Below are 21,393 nucleotides of genomic sequence, written 5' to 3'. Positions count from 1 at the left end.
TCCCTCTCCTTCTCTGCTATACTTATTCTTCAGTTTCAGTTTGCCTGTAATGTCCTTAAAGAAGCCTCCAGAATTTACAGTTTTAAGTATGGTTTCTGTTATGAGTGCCCACAATGCCTTACAACTTCACTTTAAAACATTTCTCAGAATAATTCTGAAGTTATTTGTTATTTGAGTGATTTTTTGTTTACTGATTCTTTTCTTCACCAAAGAGTGAATTCCATGATGATAGGAATGATGTCTGTTTTGTTCACCACTGTGTCCTTAGCATCCTCATAGTACTTGGCAAATACTAAAAGCCTATTTAATATTAGATGAATGATGATATGAGTTGTTTTTTTTAAGTCCACTTTCATCCAAACCATTGGGACTCAAATATTATTTAATGGAGTCTTATTTAGATAATCATTTAGCTCTTCAGTTTACCATGGGCATAGAGTTTGTCCATTAAATTTGACAACTCTGTCATTTAAAAAAGCTAGGTTGCTATAAAATAAAACACCAAAATAAGCCACAAGGAAGTAGGTCAAATCCAAAAGTGATAACTCTCTTTTTTGCTGATTTATATTCATGGATTCATTAAATAAATATTTATCAGTTTCTGATAAATAGTTTGGTTTTCATTATACCGTGATTATTTTATTCCAAAAGCTAAGCATTTTCTTTCCTGTCCTAAGCATTTTACCAAGTGATTTTATATCTGCATAAACCCTCTGCTATTCTAATCTGGCAGCTGCCCTTCAATATGGATCGTATCTCAAGTTGGTTTTGGTACCTTAGAATCTGATATATACATAGGCTAAATTTTCTTATCTTTCGTATTAAGTAATGGAAAAATTTCCTCAGGTCTGTTTGATGTATGTAAACATGGAGGGGGAGGGTAAGGATAGAGCACCATTAAACATCATAGTATCCCACCCAGTAAGATATTCAAGAGCCTGGAGATAAACAGCACCATGATATGAGCACAGAGGTCATTGTTCTACTGGTATTTTATTTTGCCATCGTGACTTTGGTAAGGCTCCCTAGAAAGACACCTTGAAGAAAGTGGTTAGAAGACTTTAAGGGGAAAACATCAAGATGTTTGGAATTTTATTTATTATTATGATAGGCAGTGAAAGAAAGTGTATTCAGTTTTCCACTCAGTAGCATTTCATGATCAGCAGTGGTCATTTCTCTAAGATGTTCCTCACAGGCAGCCATAGGTTTCTTTATAAATACACTGGCTCAAGAGGAAATAAGCATAGTAAAAAAATATCACTGAGAACATAATTTGGATAAGAAAATACTTATTATAGTCTAGATTGTAAGATCTGACTCAAAACTTTAGCTTAAAAAGTAAACCTGTTTATTTAATTTATTGATAAATTATTTGTTAATTCATAGCCTTATGTTTTACTACTCTTCTTTTTGACAACTTTGTTTTAGGACTTTCCTCCCACACCCACCTCCATATTTTCAAGGATACTTTAAAAGATTTAAGCATAGCTACCTTATTGTTAATCATTTTAAGTGATCGAATTAAACTTTTTTCTAAAAATCATATTTGTTCTTATTTGCTTTTTTGATGAACCTTGAATTTTCTGTGCATTTTTCATAATGTGGTATTTTAGAATTGGATTAGGATCACTCTGAATACTTCCCATTTTCATAGCACAATTTCAGCTTAGTTATAGAAATTGCCCTATAATTTTTCTTTAATCTCCCTTTATACCTCCAAAATTAAAAAGGAGAGATGTCAAGACCAACAAAGAGAAAAATAGAACCTATGGTAAATTGATAATACAAGGAACAGAAGGTGTCTTTAAAATATTCATTAATGCCCTCGGAGATCTAAGAGAAAATATTATTACATCCATTAAAAATAAGAGCAAGATGCTATGAAAAAGGAACACAGGATAAGAAGCCTCAGAAATGTAAAATATGATCAACCAGAAAGGTAGAAGAAGTTGAGAAAATCACAAAGTAAGGAGAAGAAAAAGAATGGAACAATAGGAGAGAAAATATAGGATGTTCAGAAAATCATTTCAAGAGGGACAATACCTGATTAGTGAGAGTCTTGGGATGAGAGAATAAGGAAAACAGAACAAAGGCCGGAAGTGGGCAGCTTACAAGGGCCCACCCAACAAGGACCTGCTGCACAGCTGTCATCCTGATGTTTTTCTTCATCCTCTTCCTGTGTTGATGCCCGTATTTCTCAGATCCCATGCCTTTCTCTGCTTGTTTCAGTCCTTTCTTTTGTGGAAACACATTAAAGAAAGGGACGTAAATGTTTTCAGTCTTTGTATTTCTGAAAAAGGATTTCTTCCGCTCACACTTGACTGAGATTTTGGCTGGCTATAAAATTCTAGTCGAAAATGATTTTCCTTCTGAAGCCATTGTACCATTGTCTTCCAAAATCCAGTACTGCTGTTGAAAAAACTTACGTCATTTTGTTTTGACACTCACTCCTTTGAAGTGACCTTCTCCACCACCACTACCCCCCACCCCAGCCCTGAGAACCTTTGGGATCTTCTCTTTCACCCCAGTGAGTTTCATGATGATATCCCCACCCCTACCATGGGTCTTGTTTCATTCACTTTTCTAGCTACTTGCTGGGTGGGCCCTTCTAACGTGGGCATGCATGTTCCTGAGGTCTCTCACATTGAAGGAGGAGGGGAAAGATTTCATCAGGAAAATCTTTAAGAAATAAACAAACTCATAGATTATTTGATTCAGTTGGACACTTAGAAAAAAACTACTAATAGATGGCAGATCTAATTGAGCTATTGGAAACAATTAAGGATGGTCATAGAGAAACAGCAAATAAAAAACAGAAATAAAAACATTAGTCAATTAATAACTCCAGGGGAAAAAATGAGCAAGAAAAGAAACATTGTCGTAGTATACCTATTAGGTTGTGTAAGCCATATTTACATAGTCATAATAATATAAATACTTACTATTGACATAACTAGGAGTTCAGATGAAGCTATTTTGGGAGGATGGAGCGAGGGTAAGTGGATGGGTGTGGATAAGTCTAAAAATGATAAATCAGAAAATAGCAATATAAGCTTTTTTTTTTTTTTTTACAAAAATTGAAGTAAATACAGAAAATAAAGCTGAAAGAGTCGATTGTGGCTGACTCTGGGGAGTAGGACTGTGGGATTGGGAGGGATGGGGCAAGAGACTGCTGTCTTTCTTTGGAGCCCTTTGATGCTAGTTGATACGTGTATGTACACTGACTAAAAAGTAATCTTATAAAAATAAAATGCTCCTAAGAAAACCCCAGCTTGTAAGTCTGACTAGCAAGTGTTAGATTTTCTTGTTAACTTTTGAATGGAACATGAAAGCTGGAGGTTGGAGTTGAAAACAGCTTAGACCTGTATGAAGACATAAGGAGTAAATAAGCGTAGGTGCTGAGGCAGACCTGAGTTTATGAGCCCACAGAACTGGCTCCTCCTTACTCAAGTTGGGGTTTGTACTGGATGAGGCCCTTTTGTCTGTGCTGTAGATGCGAAGGCATTCATTCTGCTGACTTAGGTGCCCTGTCAAACTGTGACCAAACTAAAGCATTAGAATCACTGACCATGGAAAAAACAAAGGAAATGGGAAAATACTGCATAATTTGTGGTCTCTGAAATGATCCAGCATTAATGAAAGTTTGTTTTAAGTAGTAATTTGTGTCAGCTTTGTATAGTTCAGGTCAATTCAAGAAAAGGTAAATTCCTTCTGCCAGGAAGAAGGGAAGAAATGTATAAATTGTAAGTTTATATTACCATTGGAAATAGAAACACAGAAATCCATTATTTAGAGCCATGATTACTACCAAATTTATCCTGGCTGGCTAGAAGTTATGGCCGTGGTTCAGGACACTCTTTTAGAAGTCTTGGATTCCATTACCTTCAGCTTGTAGACAGTGGGGGCTTAGTAAGAGAAACTCATAATGCCAGCTTTTGAAACTGTCATTTTTACTTTTTATAAGTACTGACTGACCACTAGTCTCCATGTATAGCTCCTTTTAGGCTAAAGGAACACAACTCCAGGACAGGGCCTTCACTCCTGGGGCCGGGACCAGACTGGAACTGAGTGAGGTCTGTAGTAATCTGATGACTTCTCGAAATCTCGAGTCCTTTGAGATTAAAATGCTTAATGTTTGTGGAGTTGGTATCTCTAAACTAAATTTTAAAAATAAATGCAGATTGCAAATTTTCTGTAATTCTAAAACTGTTGTAAATAGTGTTTATTAAAATAAATGAATACGTAATCCCAAAAAGAAAGGACTGTGATTTTTCATGGGCGCAAAGGTGTTATCTAAGGATTATTATGGGAGCTGGAAGTGAATTTTACATGTAAATTTAACTTGATATTTTCAGAAAAGCAAATCAATGAACGTTACTAAAAAGAACTTTATTTCACTTCCTCACCTCAGTTTACATTGCTATTAAAAGAAAAGTTAGTATTCTCAATTTGTGTTTTGAGGTGCCTTTAGAAGGAGTTTAAGTCCCTCGGATGAAAAATAATTTACCAACGGCAAGAATAGCACACTCTTTTCACTTCTGTGTTATACTTAGGGTTCACCTGGCTAACTGTGAATAGATGCTTCATATGTAGTCTGTCCTCAAAATTGTAGAATAAAATGCCAAAGATTTATGGCAATAAAAACATTGGGGAGCCAGCCCTGTGGTTCAGCGCTCTCACTGCTTCAGTGGCCTGGGTTCATTTCCTGGTCGCAGAACACCACCACAAGTCTGTCTCTTGCCTTGATGTGGTGGTGCCCCACATAGAAGAACTAGAAGGGATTATAACTAGGTTATACAACCATGTACTGGGGCTTTGAGGAGAAAAAAAGGAGAAAGACTGGCAAAAGATTATTAGCTCAGGGCGAATCCTTCCCTGCAAAACAAAAACAAAAACATTGAGGTACTGATAGGTAAAAAAAAAAAGTTTCTTGTCCGTGAAAGGATATATTTATTCCATGAACCCACAACCTTTCTGTCTCTCCATTGTATAGGTTCATTTTATGTGATAGTGATTTCTTTTTTTTTTTTTTTAAAGATTGGCACCTGAGCTAACAACTTGCCAATCTTTTTTTTTTTTTGGTTTTTCTCCCCAAATCCCCTCAGTAGATAGTTGTATACTTTTAGTTGTGGGTCCTTCTAGTTGTGGCATGTGGGATGCCGCCTCAACGTGGCCCGATGTGTGGTGCCATGTCAGTGCCCAGGATCCGAACCGGCAAAACCCTGGGCCGCTGAAGTGGAGCGCGCCAACTTAACCACTCAGCCACGGGGCTGGCCCCTGTGATTTCTTTTTTGACTCTCTTTTCACTGACCAATTAGGTGCCAGATAATTTTAAATAATTGAGTTCTGATTGTTGCAATTTGACAAGGTACTCTCTAGACACTTTCTAGAAAGCAGCTAGAAAATCCCCAATTGACTCTGTCTTAAAATCCCCCAAGTATGTTCACTTGTTCAAGCAGTATTTGCTAAGAGGCTATGCACAAGACTGTCTGTTTGGCTCTGGAGGAAACAGTAATGAGCAAGATAGAATAGGTTACGTCATGTCATGGAAAACAAGTGGTAAGCAAGTAAACAAATAATTTAAAATGGTGATTGGTGCTATAAAGGTGAAATGATAAAAGGTACCTGGAACAGGACTGCTACTGTAGATGCCTTTCTGAGGAGGTTACAAATGAGCTGAAACCTGAATGCAAGAAGAACCAGCTGAGTTAAAATTGGGTAGGAAGAGATGTCCTGATACAAGGAGCAGTAAGTGCAAAGGCCCCAGAGAAGAAAGTGGTATGGTCTTTTAGAGAGATGGAACAGTGAGTGAGTGAGTGAGAATAAATGAGTAAGAGACTGAGTGAGCGTGAATGAGTAAGAGAGCGAGTGAGTGAGAGAATGAATAAGAGTGAGTGATAATGAATGAGAGTAAGTGAGAGAGTGAGTGAGAGTGAATAAGTGAGAGTATTAATGAGTAAGAGAATGAGTGAGAGTGAATGAATGAGTGAGAGTGGATGAGTGAGAGAGAGTGAGATGGTGAGAATGAATGAGAAAGTAAGTAAGAGTGAATGAGTGAGAGTGAGTGAGTGAATGAGTAAGACAGTGAGTGAGAAAGTGAGTGATAGTGAATGAGAGAGAGTGAGTGAAAGTGAGAGAGGGAGAGTGAATGAGTGAGAGTGAGTGTGAATGAGTGAGAGAGTGAGAGTGAATGAGTGAGAGAGTGAGAGTGAGTGAGTGAGAGAGTGAGAGTGAGTGAGAGGGTGAGAGTAAATTAGTGAGAGGGTGAGAATGAATGAGTGAGAGGGTGAGTAAGAGTGAATGAGTGAGAGAATGAGTGAGAGAGAGCGAGCATAGGAGATGAGGTCCCAATGGAGCCTTTTCAGCCACAGTCAGATGTTTGGACTTTATTCCAAGTTCACTGGGAAGCCATTGATGGGATGGGGGTGAGGGGGTTATGCAGGAGAGTAACATCATCCGATTTACCTTCTAGAAAGATAATTCTGGTTGTGGTGTGGAGAAGGGGGGGGGGGGCAAGAGGAAAACAAAAAAAGACAATGGTGGCTTGGACTGGGGTGATGGTAGAGGAGATAGTGTGAAGCAGAATGCCTTAGGTGAATTTGGGAAGTAGAATCATGAGAACTTACTCTTAAATTGGATGGGTGGAGCAGGTTGGACAAAGGAAGGAAAGAACCAAGGTTTGAGAAACTGGGTGGATGAATATGTCATTTTCTAAGATGGAGAAGAGTAAGGGATGGGCAGGTATCAGACATTAGAAATCGGGTGGAAAGATTTCACATAGATAGCTGGATATAGATGTCTGGAGCTCAGCAGAGAGGTTAGAAGTAGTAGAACAGTAAACCTAGGTTCCAGATCTGGCCCCAGTTTCCTTTTGCATAACAAAGGATTCTGTAAAGAGAAGACCCTTAAGATTTCTCCTTCCAGAATTCTGTGTGTGCTTTCTACCATTATATATGACCAAGCACACCTCTTCCACTCTCACATACTCTTCAAATCCCCCCCAAAAAATAAAAATTAAATTATAGATGTGTTGCTGAAAATATACGACACTGATTATGTTTATTCCTACATGATGGTCCATGTAAAGTTTACAGAAAACTGGATCAAACACAGTGATTACTTACAATTTTGTCAACCCAGGGATTATATTCATCTAGGTTTATTTTTCTCTTTTCTCTTACCTTGGCAGCATTTACCAAAAGAACTGTTGCTCCAGATTCCCCTTCGATCAAGGAAGATGCCACAAGTTTACTGACGGATGGAACAAGTCCACAATCCAAAACGGAGGAATACGAAAGCAAAAAAAGCAAAATGTGATTAATTGCTTTACGTGAATGTTTTACAAATAATAGCCTATCCTTGCTGCAATTTGGCCCAGATTATCTATCAGCCATATCCGAAGCTTCTGCTCTTCAGCATTGCCAAATATGGACTAAAATAACAATACAGTTGATCTTTGTAAATGATATAAGTTAAAACAATCAAAGTAATATCAGCTCATGAAGGACATGCAGCTAACTTACTGACAACTTAACACCAGCAGAGAAAGAGTGATATTTTTCACTTTGCATTTTCCTTTTTCAGGGGTGGTCAGTCACATTTTTCCAACCAAAATTTGGATTTATAATTGAGGTCTTTCAAAAATTACTGGCTTTCTAGAAAGGAGGAAAATGAGTTCCCCCTGAGGCAGAAGTTACCAGCACTTTAGAGTCAGAGAGTGTTTATGTACCACTGATTTTTTTAAAATGCTTTCTCCCTAAATTATCATGTGTTGTAACATGTCATGGAGATATGCACATATAATATTAGACAGTCCACTTTATAAATGCTCAGGATTGTTACATCCATCATCTCAGCAGTTTATTACTACCTGTAGTATCTTAAAATTATTTCCAATCATCCCTTTTTTACAGCAATAAAGGATTTACAAATGCTATCTGAATTGTAGAGCATGGTAAAGAATTCATAGCACAATTTATTTATTTGTCTTTTTGTGGCCAAATGTCCCACTGTGGTTACTTCAGTCATATCCTGCATCATCTTTGCTTCACTCTGATCAAAATCATACTACCAAACTCTTGTGTCCGTGAGATTTACTCTGCAAGAGTTCTTGTATAAGTTGATACTATCGATCTACTTTGAGCATTTTAGCCTTTCTCAGCATCAGTGTCTTTAAGAACTTATCCTCTACATGCTGATCTACCAGTGGAGAAAGATTTCTATTAAATGCTAGATTATAGTAAACATCCAGAAACTGAATCCCACTGGCCATGATGGAAATATCCTGCACAGGGACAAGGACAATAAAACAATACCTTCATAATGTGCATTACATTTTGTCTTTGTTAAAGTATATTTGCTTGTTGGATTTCTCATATTTCATAAAGATGCTTCTATTACCACTCAAGATATGTTTTCCTAACTTACCATATTTTGAAAGTGCAGCAGAAGAAATGGCACTCTATTTCTCTGAATTTGAATGCAACTGTTACTACAGAAGAAGGAGATGTTTTATATCAAAAAATTACATAATAGCAGTCGACATAACCTCTGAGAGTACAGCCATGTGTTTTATCATTTGTTCATTCCAATTACCTTTTATGAGTTCCTACTATAGGCCAGTCAGTGTGCTAGGCAGGAAAAAAGAGACAGGAAAAAACAGGTGTGCATGTCCAAAAGTGTGTTCGGCATTAGGAATTACATGAAAAAGAAGTGACGTGTTCAGGCTAGTAGAAATTGTGGATTAGACAACATTAAACAGGTTTGGTTTGGTTTTGTCTAACCTCAGGACTTCAAGCTGTTAATGTGCTAATGAGCTCTATGAGGTTTTAGTGAGAGTAGCCCTGTATGAAGGAGCGGCTCACAATCCTGGTGTTCCACATGACCTATATCACTCTATAGTAATGTTTGGGGTATTGAGAAATTATGTCAGTATTTGCATTGATGTTTTGACCAACACCATAATATTTTATTTCTTTGGATCTAAATGACTTAAATCCTACAGATAAAGGTTAGTTTAACAGCCTTTCCTTTAGTGTGTTAGTAGGAACTTCATACAGTCCATTCTATTTAATAGGAACTAATCTAAACCATTTTTAGCACATCTGTGGTCATTAGAAAATTACATCAGGCCAGTAAGACATGAAAGTTTAAGGTAACTCAGATTATTTACTTGGCAAACCCTTGAAAACATATTGGCTGATGGTTTTATAACAGAATGGAGAAGAATCTTATGAAAGACCTTTTTTAAATCTGAAAAAAAACAAGACCATTATATCATATTATTGAAAGCCCTATGCTACTGTTGGATGAATGAAGGTGTCGGACTTTAAATATGGAACACACAAGAACTTCAAAGGCAAAGTCAACTTTTTGTGAGCAACAATTTTGTCAAAATTCCTTGGCCCTCTGTGTATATGGAATTAAATCCAAGGACTTGTGTCCTCCGAGGATTTTTCCTATCTCTTGCAGTCACCATAAGCTTGAGCTGGAAATCAGGAGGAATGCTAAGGAACACTAATAGTTTGATTTGTTCATATTAAAGCCAGCAACTGTTTTTCCTTTACTCACCCTTTTGGCAGGATAGCATGTGATATCAGCCCCATTTGAGTTGTGGCCGGTCAGCCATATTGCTTATAGCACTAGGACATTGGAAGGGATAAACCTTATTCTTGCGGTGGGCCTGGTCCAAGACTTAATTTGAATATTGACCTTTTTGGTTTAATAATTTTGATTCTTCTGGCCATCTTTCTCCCTAAACACACTAAACTTCCATTGAAGTTACTGAAGGCCACAGAGGCGAGAAACACAGCTGGGAGAAATCTGGCTTGATGTTTTTCCCATTGGCTCAGGTCATTATTATTTCCTTCGCTTGTGTCTGATTTGAAGGTTGGAAACTAGTTGGTTATATAACATCTTATGCATCCAGTTTCCCAGAACCCAACTTATTTTCTTATTGTGATAGTTTACACGTTTTTACTAATAAGGAGATAAAATCTATAGCTTAACAAAATAGTGCACATAGGGCATTTGGATTTAAAGGTTACATGGAGAGAAAGTGCCTAGCTACTTAGCTAAGAAAACAAGCCTATTTTTCTTTTTGTTCTCATTTCAACTATGTTAAATGCATTTTCCATTTTGAGGCTCAAGTCAGTGGTATGTAAAGTGTATTTAGAGTCACAGTAATTGTTACATTTTCTCTAATCTGTATTGAATCTTATAGTTAACAAATATTATTTTAAGTGAGACCAAGTTCGTATATATAATTAGATAGTATATTTACTTAGCAAACCCCTTTTTAGAAGGGGTAAATATCTCAATTTGTTTTACCCAGGATTTGTATTATGAACCCAACTACACATCATATGGTAGTCAAGAATATGAATGATCATTAAGGAAGTTACTCCTTTTCCAAGATTCTTACACCCCCTCCTCAAACCAACTGTCCCAGTATTTTCTCTCAGTTTAAAACAAAACGAAACAGAAAATTTGTGATTTTCATGGCCTTCAAATGAGGAAGCTGTCCTCACGAAAGCATCTGGTTTTCTTGGATCAAAACTAAACCATGAACCTTAAGCTGGAAAGAGAATTTGAGAAAGTTTGTATATAAAGGCATTTCGTGCACCAAAGTATGATATAAAAATAGTTACATCTTTCAACTTTTAAGTTCTCAAATGTTTAGCAATGAAAACATATCAGCTTATCCCTATTTGAGAAAAGAAATTTAAACCATCAAAGATTCCATTTCGTTTCATTTCCGTACAAAACACGACACATCTAATTTAAGGCTAGAAGAAATGCTTACATCTAGAAGCAGAACCTTAGATTCCAAGCCCCCAAACAAATTGCAGGGAAGTCTCCCTTGCTTTTGATTAGTAACAAAGTAAACCAAGCTGCTCTGCTCTGGTGAAACCAGCCCAACTTTCAATTTCTAACCTCATCTGCCCCCATTTTAGCCTGTTCTGCTCTATCCATGCCTGTACCCACAACCTACCTAAATCTTTACCCCACCCAAGTCACTCTTAGTGTTCTACCAGGTGCACGCCTACTGTTGATCTCTGAAGTCTAGTAACTCAACAGCCCTCAATAAAGGGGCAGACTGGGGTTTGTAGCACCTGCATTTCTTTCAGGACCAGCCAGTTTGACTACTCACATGGTTGAAACCCTAGGAATACTTCTGTGGCTGGGTATTATCTTTTCTTCCATAACACAGCTTGACTCTGATGTGGTACAAAGCCATGTGACAACTCTGGATGTGCACTTGCTGCCTTGCCCTCTGAGGGAATATAGTAGATTTCTAAACATAGCAGCATGTTAGTTCCCTTTCAAGAGGATAGTTGAAACAATGTATAATCTGATGACCTCTACCTTTCAACATGTAGAACCTTGTGGCTTTGAGCATATAGGCAGGAAGGTGAAAAAAAAAATGTTACTATAGTCAAAATAGAGCCATACAACAGTTATCACAATAGAATAATAATTATAACAATAACTTGCTATGTTTTAAGAAATTGGAGTTCACAATTGCTATTCCCTAGAATAAATGCACTGGTTTCTCAAACTGTCAGATGCTGGACTTTCATGCCCAGACTGTCTTCTGTCATCTCTCCATAGATCCCCATGACTTGGCACACTTTAATTTTTCATTCTTCACTAAAGCATTTTGACTGGCATTATTTAAATGAAAATGAAAGTTAAAATTTATCCTTAAATATTCGACCTCTGTGTCATCTTAGCTGTATACTTTACTGGAAATAACAGATCAGAATACTGGCTCGAAGCAATATTTTTTTAAACAAAATTAGTGGATATTAAACTACCAACAGTTCAGATGTTATAATTTAAAAGTAAGAAAATATCTTATTCTGAGGGAAAGGAGTATATTATATGCTCATTAGTTAGTCACTAATTGACAGTCTCCTTTAAATTCTGATTTAATATTTCTTAAAATCATACTTTTTTTAAAAGAAAAGGACAAGTCTAACTTTTACAGTATCAAGTTTTCCATAAAATTACAGTTTCCTTTTGTTTTTTTCTTAGAAATTTTTCAATTTACAGTCAGGTGTATTTTTGAGTCACTGAAGCCATGAGGAGTTCAAATGGCTTTTAAAAGCCCAAAACACTTGGCCAAAATGTAAAAACATGTACTTCAAGATAGTGCATCTCTCTTTGTTGTTGAAATACTATATTTCAGTTGGAAGTGTCTCTCTTGCATTTCTTTCTCTGGCATCCATAATCATTTCCTCAAGGATCTTTGGAAGCAATTTTGTGTCTTTTATTTGGGCCAGGCTGTGGACTGGAGTCGTGCTCACTTGACCTGTGCATGTATGCCAAGACATCAGGATGATGGCGACTGTAGAGTTAGTAGGATTAATACATGAAACACGTTACTTTTCTCATGATGCGGGCCGGCCTCTAACCAGGTGTGAAAGTCTTCTGTTGGTAAAACAACATGGTTACTCTTCATCCTTGTGTGAAGGTGCACGGCTATTTTTTAGTGCCATCTTTATATGTACTTCATATTTCAAGAGAATCTATATCACCTTCTTTGCCTTAAAGCCAAAAGAGCAATTCCCAAAATGTGTCACTTTGCATTAAAATCTAAATTTCTAATACATCTCCTTTACAAGCTTTTTTTTCTTTTCAGTTCTTGAAGCCAGCGATTATCAGATCATACTGCATAACTCTTATTCAGTGTTATCCCTAGGGTAGTGGTAATGCTAGTTTAGATTTTGTTTGTCCATTGTTGCTGAGCGCTTAGCTGGATAAGGGAATGAAGGATGGCAGGAGTTCTGTAAGATGATATGAACACAGAGGAAGCTGGGTTGCCTTCAACAACACACACTTTAGACTGTTTGCTTGAAAGAAAACACTGCAGTAGCACTCCATCCTCTATCTGATGCAGGGCCCTGGAAAGCAGCATTGTGAGAAGTCCTGTTGAACTTGTGCACCGTCAAGTCGTATTTCTGATGAATGTTGCACTCATTCTTAATGAGTGCTTGCTGACAGTTTGGATCTCAATGCAAAGTAGACTCCTTTCAGATATTTTTCAGTCTGAGGGCCCTGTGCTTGTCTGTCATTTTGGATTTTCATTTTATTTATGCTATCATTAAGCCCACCATGAGTGAAGATAACAGGCTTGATTTATGGCTTAGCATTTTTAAAACTTCGCATCATACTGACCCTCAAGCTGTCAGTTACCAGGAGTCAAGCAGCCATGGCAGCAAAGCCATCTAACATGGTGGCTTTGGGGAGGTTGGGCTGTTAAAAGAAGTTTGGAGAAACCTAAGGATTTTTGTCTTTTTTTTTTTTTCCCTGAGCTGAATAAAATAGATACATCAGTTCTAACAAGGCACTTCCTGCCCAGAGTCACTGGCAGAGCAGCCTGCTCCCAACAGCTGCAAGCTCGAGAGACCTCATGCTGCTGGCCAAGGTTCATTCTGTGCTTTGACTAAGACCACAGTCAATAAAGCCAATGTGTACCGTGGAAAGAGTTTCCCATTTTTTCCATTGGAGAAGTCTTTTGTGCGGTTAGTTTGACTGTTCCAGATTAACGGTGGTGGTCATTGCTCATTTTTAAATTTTAACTGCATGTAAACCTACTGATTAGATTCCATTGAGAACAAATGACAGTTTTCTGGGAGGAAGATACATATCCTTTTGTTTGATATTCCTTAAAGCACTGGTTCTCAAAGTGTGGTCCCCAAACCAACAGCAGCTGCAGCAATACCTGGGAGCTGGTTAACTACAAATTCTCTGGCCATCCCCAGACCTAGTGATTCAGAAACTGGGGGTGGGGCCAGCAATCTGTGTTGTAACAAGTCCTCCAGATGATTCTGATGAATGCTCCGATTCAAGAGCCATGCCTTAAAAGTTCATTTGATTATAGCCTTCTCTGAGTTTTAGTCTCTATCCCAAAACAAAAACAAGAACATCGTTTCTTTTCCAGGTGATATACAACGGTACCCTTCTAAAATTTGGTTTCCAATATCATGTACTTTCCCAGGTGTCCAAGCTATGACTCCCATTCCCAAGGGTTACCCAGGTGAAGGACCTGAAACAGCTTCCAAAGATGCTTGATTTCACTACTAGAGGTCACTTCCCCACCAGCTCTGCCTAGCAGACTTCTGTTAACCAGAACCCTCACTCAGTCATCACGATTATCATCAAGGCATCCTATTAAATCAGGACCTACAGATACGGCTCTTCTCTCTGCTTTGAAGAGTAGAAATGGTATTTGATTATCAAAAGCATATGAACTTCCTTAGGGCTGAGTTCTAATCCTGTTTTTTCTCTGTCTCAGGTACTTGGGAGTAACCTGATTTGGGGCATTGGTTCTGTTACCATTTCACGTGCAATTTCATTTTTTCCTATCTATAACAGTGGCTCGCAGTCGTCCACTATGTTTCAGAGTAACATTTCCAGACTCTGACGTTGTCATCTTAAGAAAGATTTTGATTTGATGACCCCTGAACATTTAAGTCTCATCCAGCTTTTCCTCACTGTCTACAAAGGAGATCAGGGATTTATTGTATCTTTCCACTTCTTTGTCCTTGAAAGGCTGACCATTAGTGCCCGTATATAATTTCTCTTGGCCTTTTATCTTACATTTTGTACCCTCCATTATAAATAATTGATAATTTGAAATATTGGTTTGTAATTAAGTTGTTTCCCCTTCTCTTATTTGCTTAGGACTGGACTAAATCAAAATCTATACAAAATTCTCCAATTCTAAAGTATCTCAACTAAATCTTTTCAAGAACATCTCTCAATTTCTGAACACTTGGTTTAAATATTACACTATGTCACACATTAAAGAAAGTGTGTTTTTTCTAGAAGAGTGGTTATTCACTAAGCAACACAATGCGACAGGCCCCATTCAGAGTCTTTGCTAAGGACACCTCCCTGCCCAGTCAATCGCTGCAATAAAAGTACTGAAATGTAGGTCTTGCATAAATAACAATATCAAGTCAATTGAGCACACAGCATAACCCCTGAAACTGTGTTTAAAATATCTTCAATTATTTTGTGGTTTGGAATTTGTACCAAAGGGTTATATGGATAATTAAGAAAAACCAGCCTACATGAATATACAAATGCATTTTATTAAAAGCTGCTATCTGCTTTGGAAAAATTTCCCAGTGTTGAACAGGGACTATGTCAACAACAAACTTACATTCATAAGTTACTCAGCACTTGTGGCCCTTCACCAAAGAAAGCATTATTTCCATTAATTCAATTGTCTATCCATTTATTTATTCATTCATCAATTAATGTGAACCTATTATGTCTTGTTTAATTCGCTAAAAAAGTCTTCAGTAAATATTACCAATCTTAACCTTGTATTTTTTAAGAATTTAAACATAATTTCTTCATTTGGTGCACTGAAAAAGTTGATTAGCTGGATATATATGTTCAAATATGCATATACTTCATAATTCCTAGGTACCAATTACAATAGTTATATAATACACCATTTGAAATTGGTACATCTAGACTTCCATACTAAACTAGACTTGCATATGCCCATCAACATTTTGCTGTTTATTGCTCTTCTCAGAAAAGGGAATGAAACTGAACTTTTAAAACAGGTAAAAAGTTGTTATATGTATTTAGATAATATCAGATAATACGGGAAGACACCCAAGACCTTTACATTATCTTTGCTTTCTTTTGCGTGTAAACACTGAAGGTGAAGGATCAGTTTGGACAGTTTGGGTTGTATGCAACCCAAAAATGATCCTTCTTGTTTTAATATTTTGCTTTTGGGCAACCTTTACTTTCCAGAAACAAAGATGTTGTGTGTATGTGAAAATGTATCATTACTTGGGCACTACATGAAGATTACACTCAAATTCTCAGAACCATTACTGAAGATGGGCTGAGCTGCTCATAGACAGATCTCATGTGAGAACAATCCAGTTCTGGAGCCACTGAGATCCAGATGTCCAACTGAACAGCTGCCATCCTCTGTCTGCAGTAACCTTGAGATCACATCTTTTGAGTTGTGATCATGTGTTATGCATTTCTTATCCTGACGCCCGTGACTGAGGTCATATGTTCTCTATCCTTAATTTTACCCTTTGGGACTCTATATTTCTCAGTGGAATGTACAGTCGCAGACACTGGTACCACAGAGCAGCTAAAGAAAAACTTTCTCATGCAGTATTCATGCAAGTTGATGTTAAGGCTAAATTTTCATTACCCTTAAATATTTAGTGTTTATTGCTCTGCTCAGAGAGTGATTACAAGTGAACTGGCAACAAAGTAGGCATCTAAAGGAGGATAAGTTAAAATCTTCTGGGGCCTGTAACCCAGGTGTTATATGTTGAAAGCATGGATGTGTAAGGAATCTTCTTTTGTCCTTCTACATGTGCAGACAACACATTTGAAACCTACCAACTTTCCTAATGTGATAACGAATGTTCATCAAAGTGGCAAGCACCAAAATGAGATCCATGTTTATTTTGGTACTCATCTCAACATCACGACTTTGTACAAATGTTTGCTCAATTGTACAAAAGCAACACTGTCTTTTACCAACAGAATAATTACTTACCTTTTGCTGGTAGTATCATGGGAGCCAATTCCCGAGTTACCCATAACTTGTGTGAAGAGCCATTTGATAATATTTGGAATCCAGGTAGGACTTGAGAAGTCAGAGCAAAGTAAATCATCACCACTTTAATATTGGCAATGCATTGAGTTAATTATTAGCCAAAGGCCTAACATAGAAAAATGTATGTAATAGGAACCAAGATTTAGGTTTTTTGTTACTGTTTTGATGTCATGATAAGTTGAACATCTTCTTACCTCTTCCAATCAATATTGTATCCACAATAAGAATCTTTGAAAGCTACATAGTAAATTGCTGAATGCAACCAATGGTACCTAGCAAACATCTTTATCTGATGCATTATGTATACATGCTCTAAATATAATTACTGTATTTTAAAATTGCAAGATGCTTCGCTAGGTAGTAAGCGCTTTGAAGAAAGGCACTGTGTTTTGCCTGTCACAGTAGCTGGCCTATTTTAAATGTTGAAAATACATTCGCTGGCTGAGCTAACCACACCTACACTCTCAACCATGCCTCGCTACTACAGTGAGCAAGGTGTTTATTAACTGATCTCAATAGCCAAATTTGCAGTCTTTCAGCCCTTAACAGGTGAGTTGTCTGATTGCATTCATGAAAATTCAAATCACAGTATTGTTCTTGGAATTTCAGCCTAAGGATTTAAACCATGCCTTCAGTGCCATGTATGGCATGAAAACCATACCTGTCAGTTAACAGCTCAGTTAACAGCTCTATGTCACAAATATTAGCAACTAATGTACTGAGCATGAAATGTACTGATTTTCTCATAATGGATATCAGTAAATTATCATTGCATATACTGTCTCCATTGTGTTTGTGTACAATTGAGGCCTGATTATGTGTTGGTCATCATATTTGTGGATTTTTGTAGATTCCTGTCATCACCCCACAGTTCACCAAGACTTTTTCACTGGATGGTTAACGTGGAGCAAAATCCTTGAGATTGTAATATTGATCCCTTAAATCCAAAGTTGACTTTGCAATGTGGTATTTTAGGGAAAGTGGAGGGACCCATGGATGAGTTAACATCAGTTGCTTCATGATTGTTGACTTTTCAATATCATTTTCAGGAAGTTTTGCTCCACGCCCTATGCAATATGGTGGGGAGATTTTTGCTGGGCCTCACAGGCCTGCTAATAGCCAGCTATTTTGTGGCTGATTGTGGCTTCATTGCCTATTCATCCCACCAGCATTCCTTTATTTCAGGACATTTGGCTTAAGACCCTTGCTTAGTTCAAATGCCAATTTCTTGTCAGTTAGTAGTTTATGTGCTGACTTGAGCTAAGTGTCTACTGTAAAAAATCTCTTAGAGTTGTGTACTTCCGTCCTTCTTTGTCTTTACCTTTAGTATCTCCTCTCTCTCCATATTGGTATTGCAATCTACAACTCTTTCTACCAAAATGATGTTTGGCATATTTTGAAGTTTTAGGTCAAAAAGTTTGAGCTTCCCAAGGTCTGGCATTTTCAGCTCTTTTGTTATGTTTGCAATAATCTAGAGTTGCTGAAGTCATGAATAATGTGCTTTTCATATGTCTTATAACTCATATTAACAAAGCTTCCTAGGCCCTATGATCTAGCTATATACTATGATAGAGCTAGATGGTGCAATTTTTTTAGTATGGGTAGCATCACACAGCCTGATGCTTGTCAGCCTGATAAGAGATAGTGCTATTGATTATAAACTTCTGATGCATGCACAATGAAAGAAATTTTAAGCCTTTGGACTTCACATTACTGATGATATTATAACTAAGGAAGTGCATACTATGCTGCATGGTTCTGGACAAGAAAAGCATGGGAATAGTCACGAGCCATTTCCTTCCACCTCCATAGGAAGTCATCATTAGCAGTTGACATAACCTCAGTGGCTTTGTCCTGCAGTCATTTAATATACTGAACATAGGAGAAGGCACCACCAATCCATCAATGACTACCTAAAGCCCAGCACTGTAATGAACACTGTGAAATGTGCAAGGAAAGTAGGATTCCTGTTATTATAGCTGTATGGTACTCAGCAAATATTTGGTGAATGAATGCAATCTAAGGAAAAAAAAAAAAAAGACCCTTTTTTTTAAAAGATTGACACCTGAGCTAACATCTTTTGCCATCTTTTCTCCTTCTCTTCCTCCTCCTTCCCCTCCCCCTCTTCCCCTCAAAGCCCCCCACTACATAGTTGTATATTCTACTTGTAGGTCCTTGTAGTTGTGCTATGTGGGATGCTGCCTCAGTGTGGCTCGATAAGTGGTGCTAGGTCTGTGCCCAGGATCCAAACCAGTAAAACCCTGGGCTGCCGAAGTGCAGCACATGAACTTAACCACTCAACCACAGGGCCAGCCCCTAAAGATCCTTTCAATTCCACTCTGCATGAAGAAGACCAGCACTTTCCCTTTTAAAAGCTGATCTCCCACCAAGACAATATTTAATTTTTGTTCCTGTTTGACAGGATACAACAATACCAGAATTTTAGTCAGGTTTTAAAAGTAGCAACTCCTAGATCTACAACTCTCCCTGCTTTCCACTAAAGAATATTCTTTTATTCATTACATCTTCCCAAAGAATTTTAAGAATCACCCTAATATTCTTTTTAGGTTTAGATGCTTAAGTAGGAATTGGGGTATTTAAAATTAACTGGAATTTACATTCACCTAAATGGATGGATTTAAAACTGTGGTGTCCCACTTGGCCATCCTGCATGCTGAAAGGGGAGGAGTGTTGGCTCCAGAGGAATCCTGGCTGCTTCCGCCACTAATTGCCTATAGCACATTGAGCCTCGTATTTCACCTCCTGTGCTGCTTAGCTGTTAACTGAGGAGTTGGACTAAATGGTCTTCTGGGTCACTTCTGTCTCTGATAGTCTGTGAGTCTACTGTTGAAATGTACAATGGCATTCTTCACCGGATTAAGAGTGGACAGTGTATAGTCTGAATTTCTACCTCAAAGCTAATTCTAAGAGATGCCAAACCATCTTTGAATTACAAATCTTGTCTGTCAACGATCTATTCAATAATTAACCTTTTGTAAAATTTTACTTGCATAATCTGCCTTCCTCCTTTTTCCATGTTATGTTTTGCTTAAAAATGATGTAGGATTAGAATCCTTCCTCCACCACTAACTTACTAGCTGTGTAATATCGGGTAGTTACTTAACATGAGCTCATTTATCTCATCTGCACAATGGAACTAATTGTGTCTACTTGAAAAGAATTGTTAGGAGACTTATATGTAATGGCACATGAAAAGTGCCAAGCTTAGAACATTGTACACGGTGATCCGCCATAAAAGTTTCTTGCTTTTTTTTTTTTTTCTGCTTTATCTCCCCAAAAGCCCCCAGTACACAGCTGTATATCTTAGTTGCCGGTCCTTCTAGTTGTGGGATGTGGGACACCGCCTCAACGTAGCCTGAGGAGTGGTGCCATGTCCGCGCCCAGGATCTGAACCCTGGGCCGCTGCAGCGGAGCGCCCAAACTTAACCACTCGGCCACGGAGCCATCCCCCTTGCTTCTCTTTATTATCTAGGCCTGATCCACTTCAGCTGTAAAAATCTCCTTTGACCTCTGAGATTCTTGTCTCCATTTACTGCATAGCAAGGGATCACTCAAACTATGTAACAATCAGGAAAAAGCTAATTGGATTTTAGAATTAGCATATTTAATTCATCAAGTATTTAGTGCTAGTTGATTTATTTATATATATGAATACATGCACACACACATATACACACTATATTGCTATAACCATGTCTTCAGATCTTCCTATGTGTCTGGGAAAGAGGTGTAGATATTTATACCTAATACATACTGTGTACTATGTGCCAGCACTATTCTGAAGTACTTTGCATATTTTAACTCGTTTAATCCTCACAACCCTATGAGGTTGGTATTATTATCATTTTCATTCAAGAATATATCTCAAATGAGGAAATTGACGCACAGAGAAATTGAGTAACTTACCCAAGATGGCATATGGAGCCCACAGTTGAATGCAAAAAGTGGCATCAGAGTTCCTGTGCTTTGTTACTCGGCCACATGTGCAAACAGCCATTTAAAAATCATTTTAAGAAATCAATGGCACTAAGGAATTTCTTTTCTTTCTCTGGGTCTTTGAAGCAACATTTCTAGGAAAGGAAAGAGAGGCAACCTGTCAACCCCACAATACTGCCTGCATCTTATTGAGCCTTATATACTCTTATATACCCTTCCTACAACCCAAGGGAGGGGAAAAAAGAGGAGTCAGGTGGGGTTAGAGCCCAGAGGACTGAACAGACTCCATTTCCTGTCTCTATATTCCAGCCAGTGCCAAGTAATTTTTTTAACTTAAGTATTTTTCTGCCTTAAAGAGCCTCTGCTAGTAAAAGTGGCTTTTGGTTCAGGAAGAAAAAAACCCTAGAATGGGTGTCAGAAGAAGCTAAGGGGGAGCAGGAAAACAGGGCAGTGGGAATGGGGAATTTTTCTTCTGACTGTCCTACTAAAACATGTGACTGGAAGTTGGGGGTGGATTTCATGAGTAAATATGGAATTTCGCCACCAAATTCTTTCCTCCAGAGCTAATATTCTCACGGGATGTTAATACAAGGAAAGAGGCCCTGGGTGAAGAAAACTATTTTCCCCTTCAGGGACCGAGTTCTCTCAGGATGACAGTGACGCTGAAGAGCTTCGGAAAGAGCTAGTAGAATATTAAGCATTTTATCGTTAACAAACAGGAAAACAGGCTACAACCTATAGGATTCTCTTTAGAAAGCGGAAGAAAGGAATTTGGTAATATCAGCCTAGTCCAGAACTTTTTTCCCTACTTAAAAAGG

At 37.8% G+C, this 21,393-nt stretch overlaps 1 protein-coding gene and 1 long non-coding RNA gene across 34 annotated transcripts in view; one reads left to right on the top strand and one right to left on the bottom strand.

The window, feature by feature from the left end:
* Positions 1-8,327, top strand: part of CEP128 (centrosomal protein 128) — a 381,907-nt gene extending 373,580 nt beyond the window's left edge. For all 12 annotated transcript variants that reach the window (XR_011431914.1, XR_011431913.1, XR_011431912.1 and 9 more), the window contains one exon: positions 7,190-8,327. Coding sequence is in view for 9 of the 12 variants with exons in the window: in XM_070249369.1 (XP_070105470.1) it covers positions 7,190-7,317 (128 nt within the window). In the remaining 3 variants the exon portion in view is untranslated. The remainder of the gene's footprint in view (positions 1-7,189) is intronic.
* The window catches only part of LOC111770366 (uncharacterized), a 77,661-nt gene that overhangs the window by 45,426 nt on the left and 10,842 nt on the right, over positions 1-21,393 (bottom strand). For 4 of the 22 annotated variants that reach the window (XR_002803603.2, XR_011431917.1, XR_002803601.2 and 1 more), the window contains exons 3-4: positions 20,546-20,709; positions 7,182-7,251 (exon numbers count right to left, since the gene is read on the bottom strand). This is a non-coding gene — a long non-coding RNA (uncharacterized lncRNA). Of the gene's footprint in view, positions 1-2,043; positions 2,410-2,942; positions 3,020-5,625; positions 5,684-7,181; positions 7,252-16,558; positions 16,649-20,545; positions 20,710-21,393 lie in introns of all 22 variants that reach the window. The other 18 variants (XR_002803602.2, XR_002803589.2, XR_011431916.1 and 15 more) reach the window with 12 other exon arrangements.

This window comes from Equus caballus, chromosome 24 (assembly GCF_041296265.1).
Source record: "Equus caballus isolate H_3958 breed thoroughbred chromosome 24, TB-T2T, whole genome shotgun sequence".
In the NCBI taxonomy this organism is placed as follows: domain Eukaryota; kingdom Metazoa; phylum Chordata; class Mammalia; order Perissodactyla; family Equidae; genus Equus; species Equus caballus.
The sequence above is the reverse complement of the archived record's forward strand: the minus strand, read 5'-3'. Positions and strand labels throughout refer to the sequence as shown.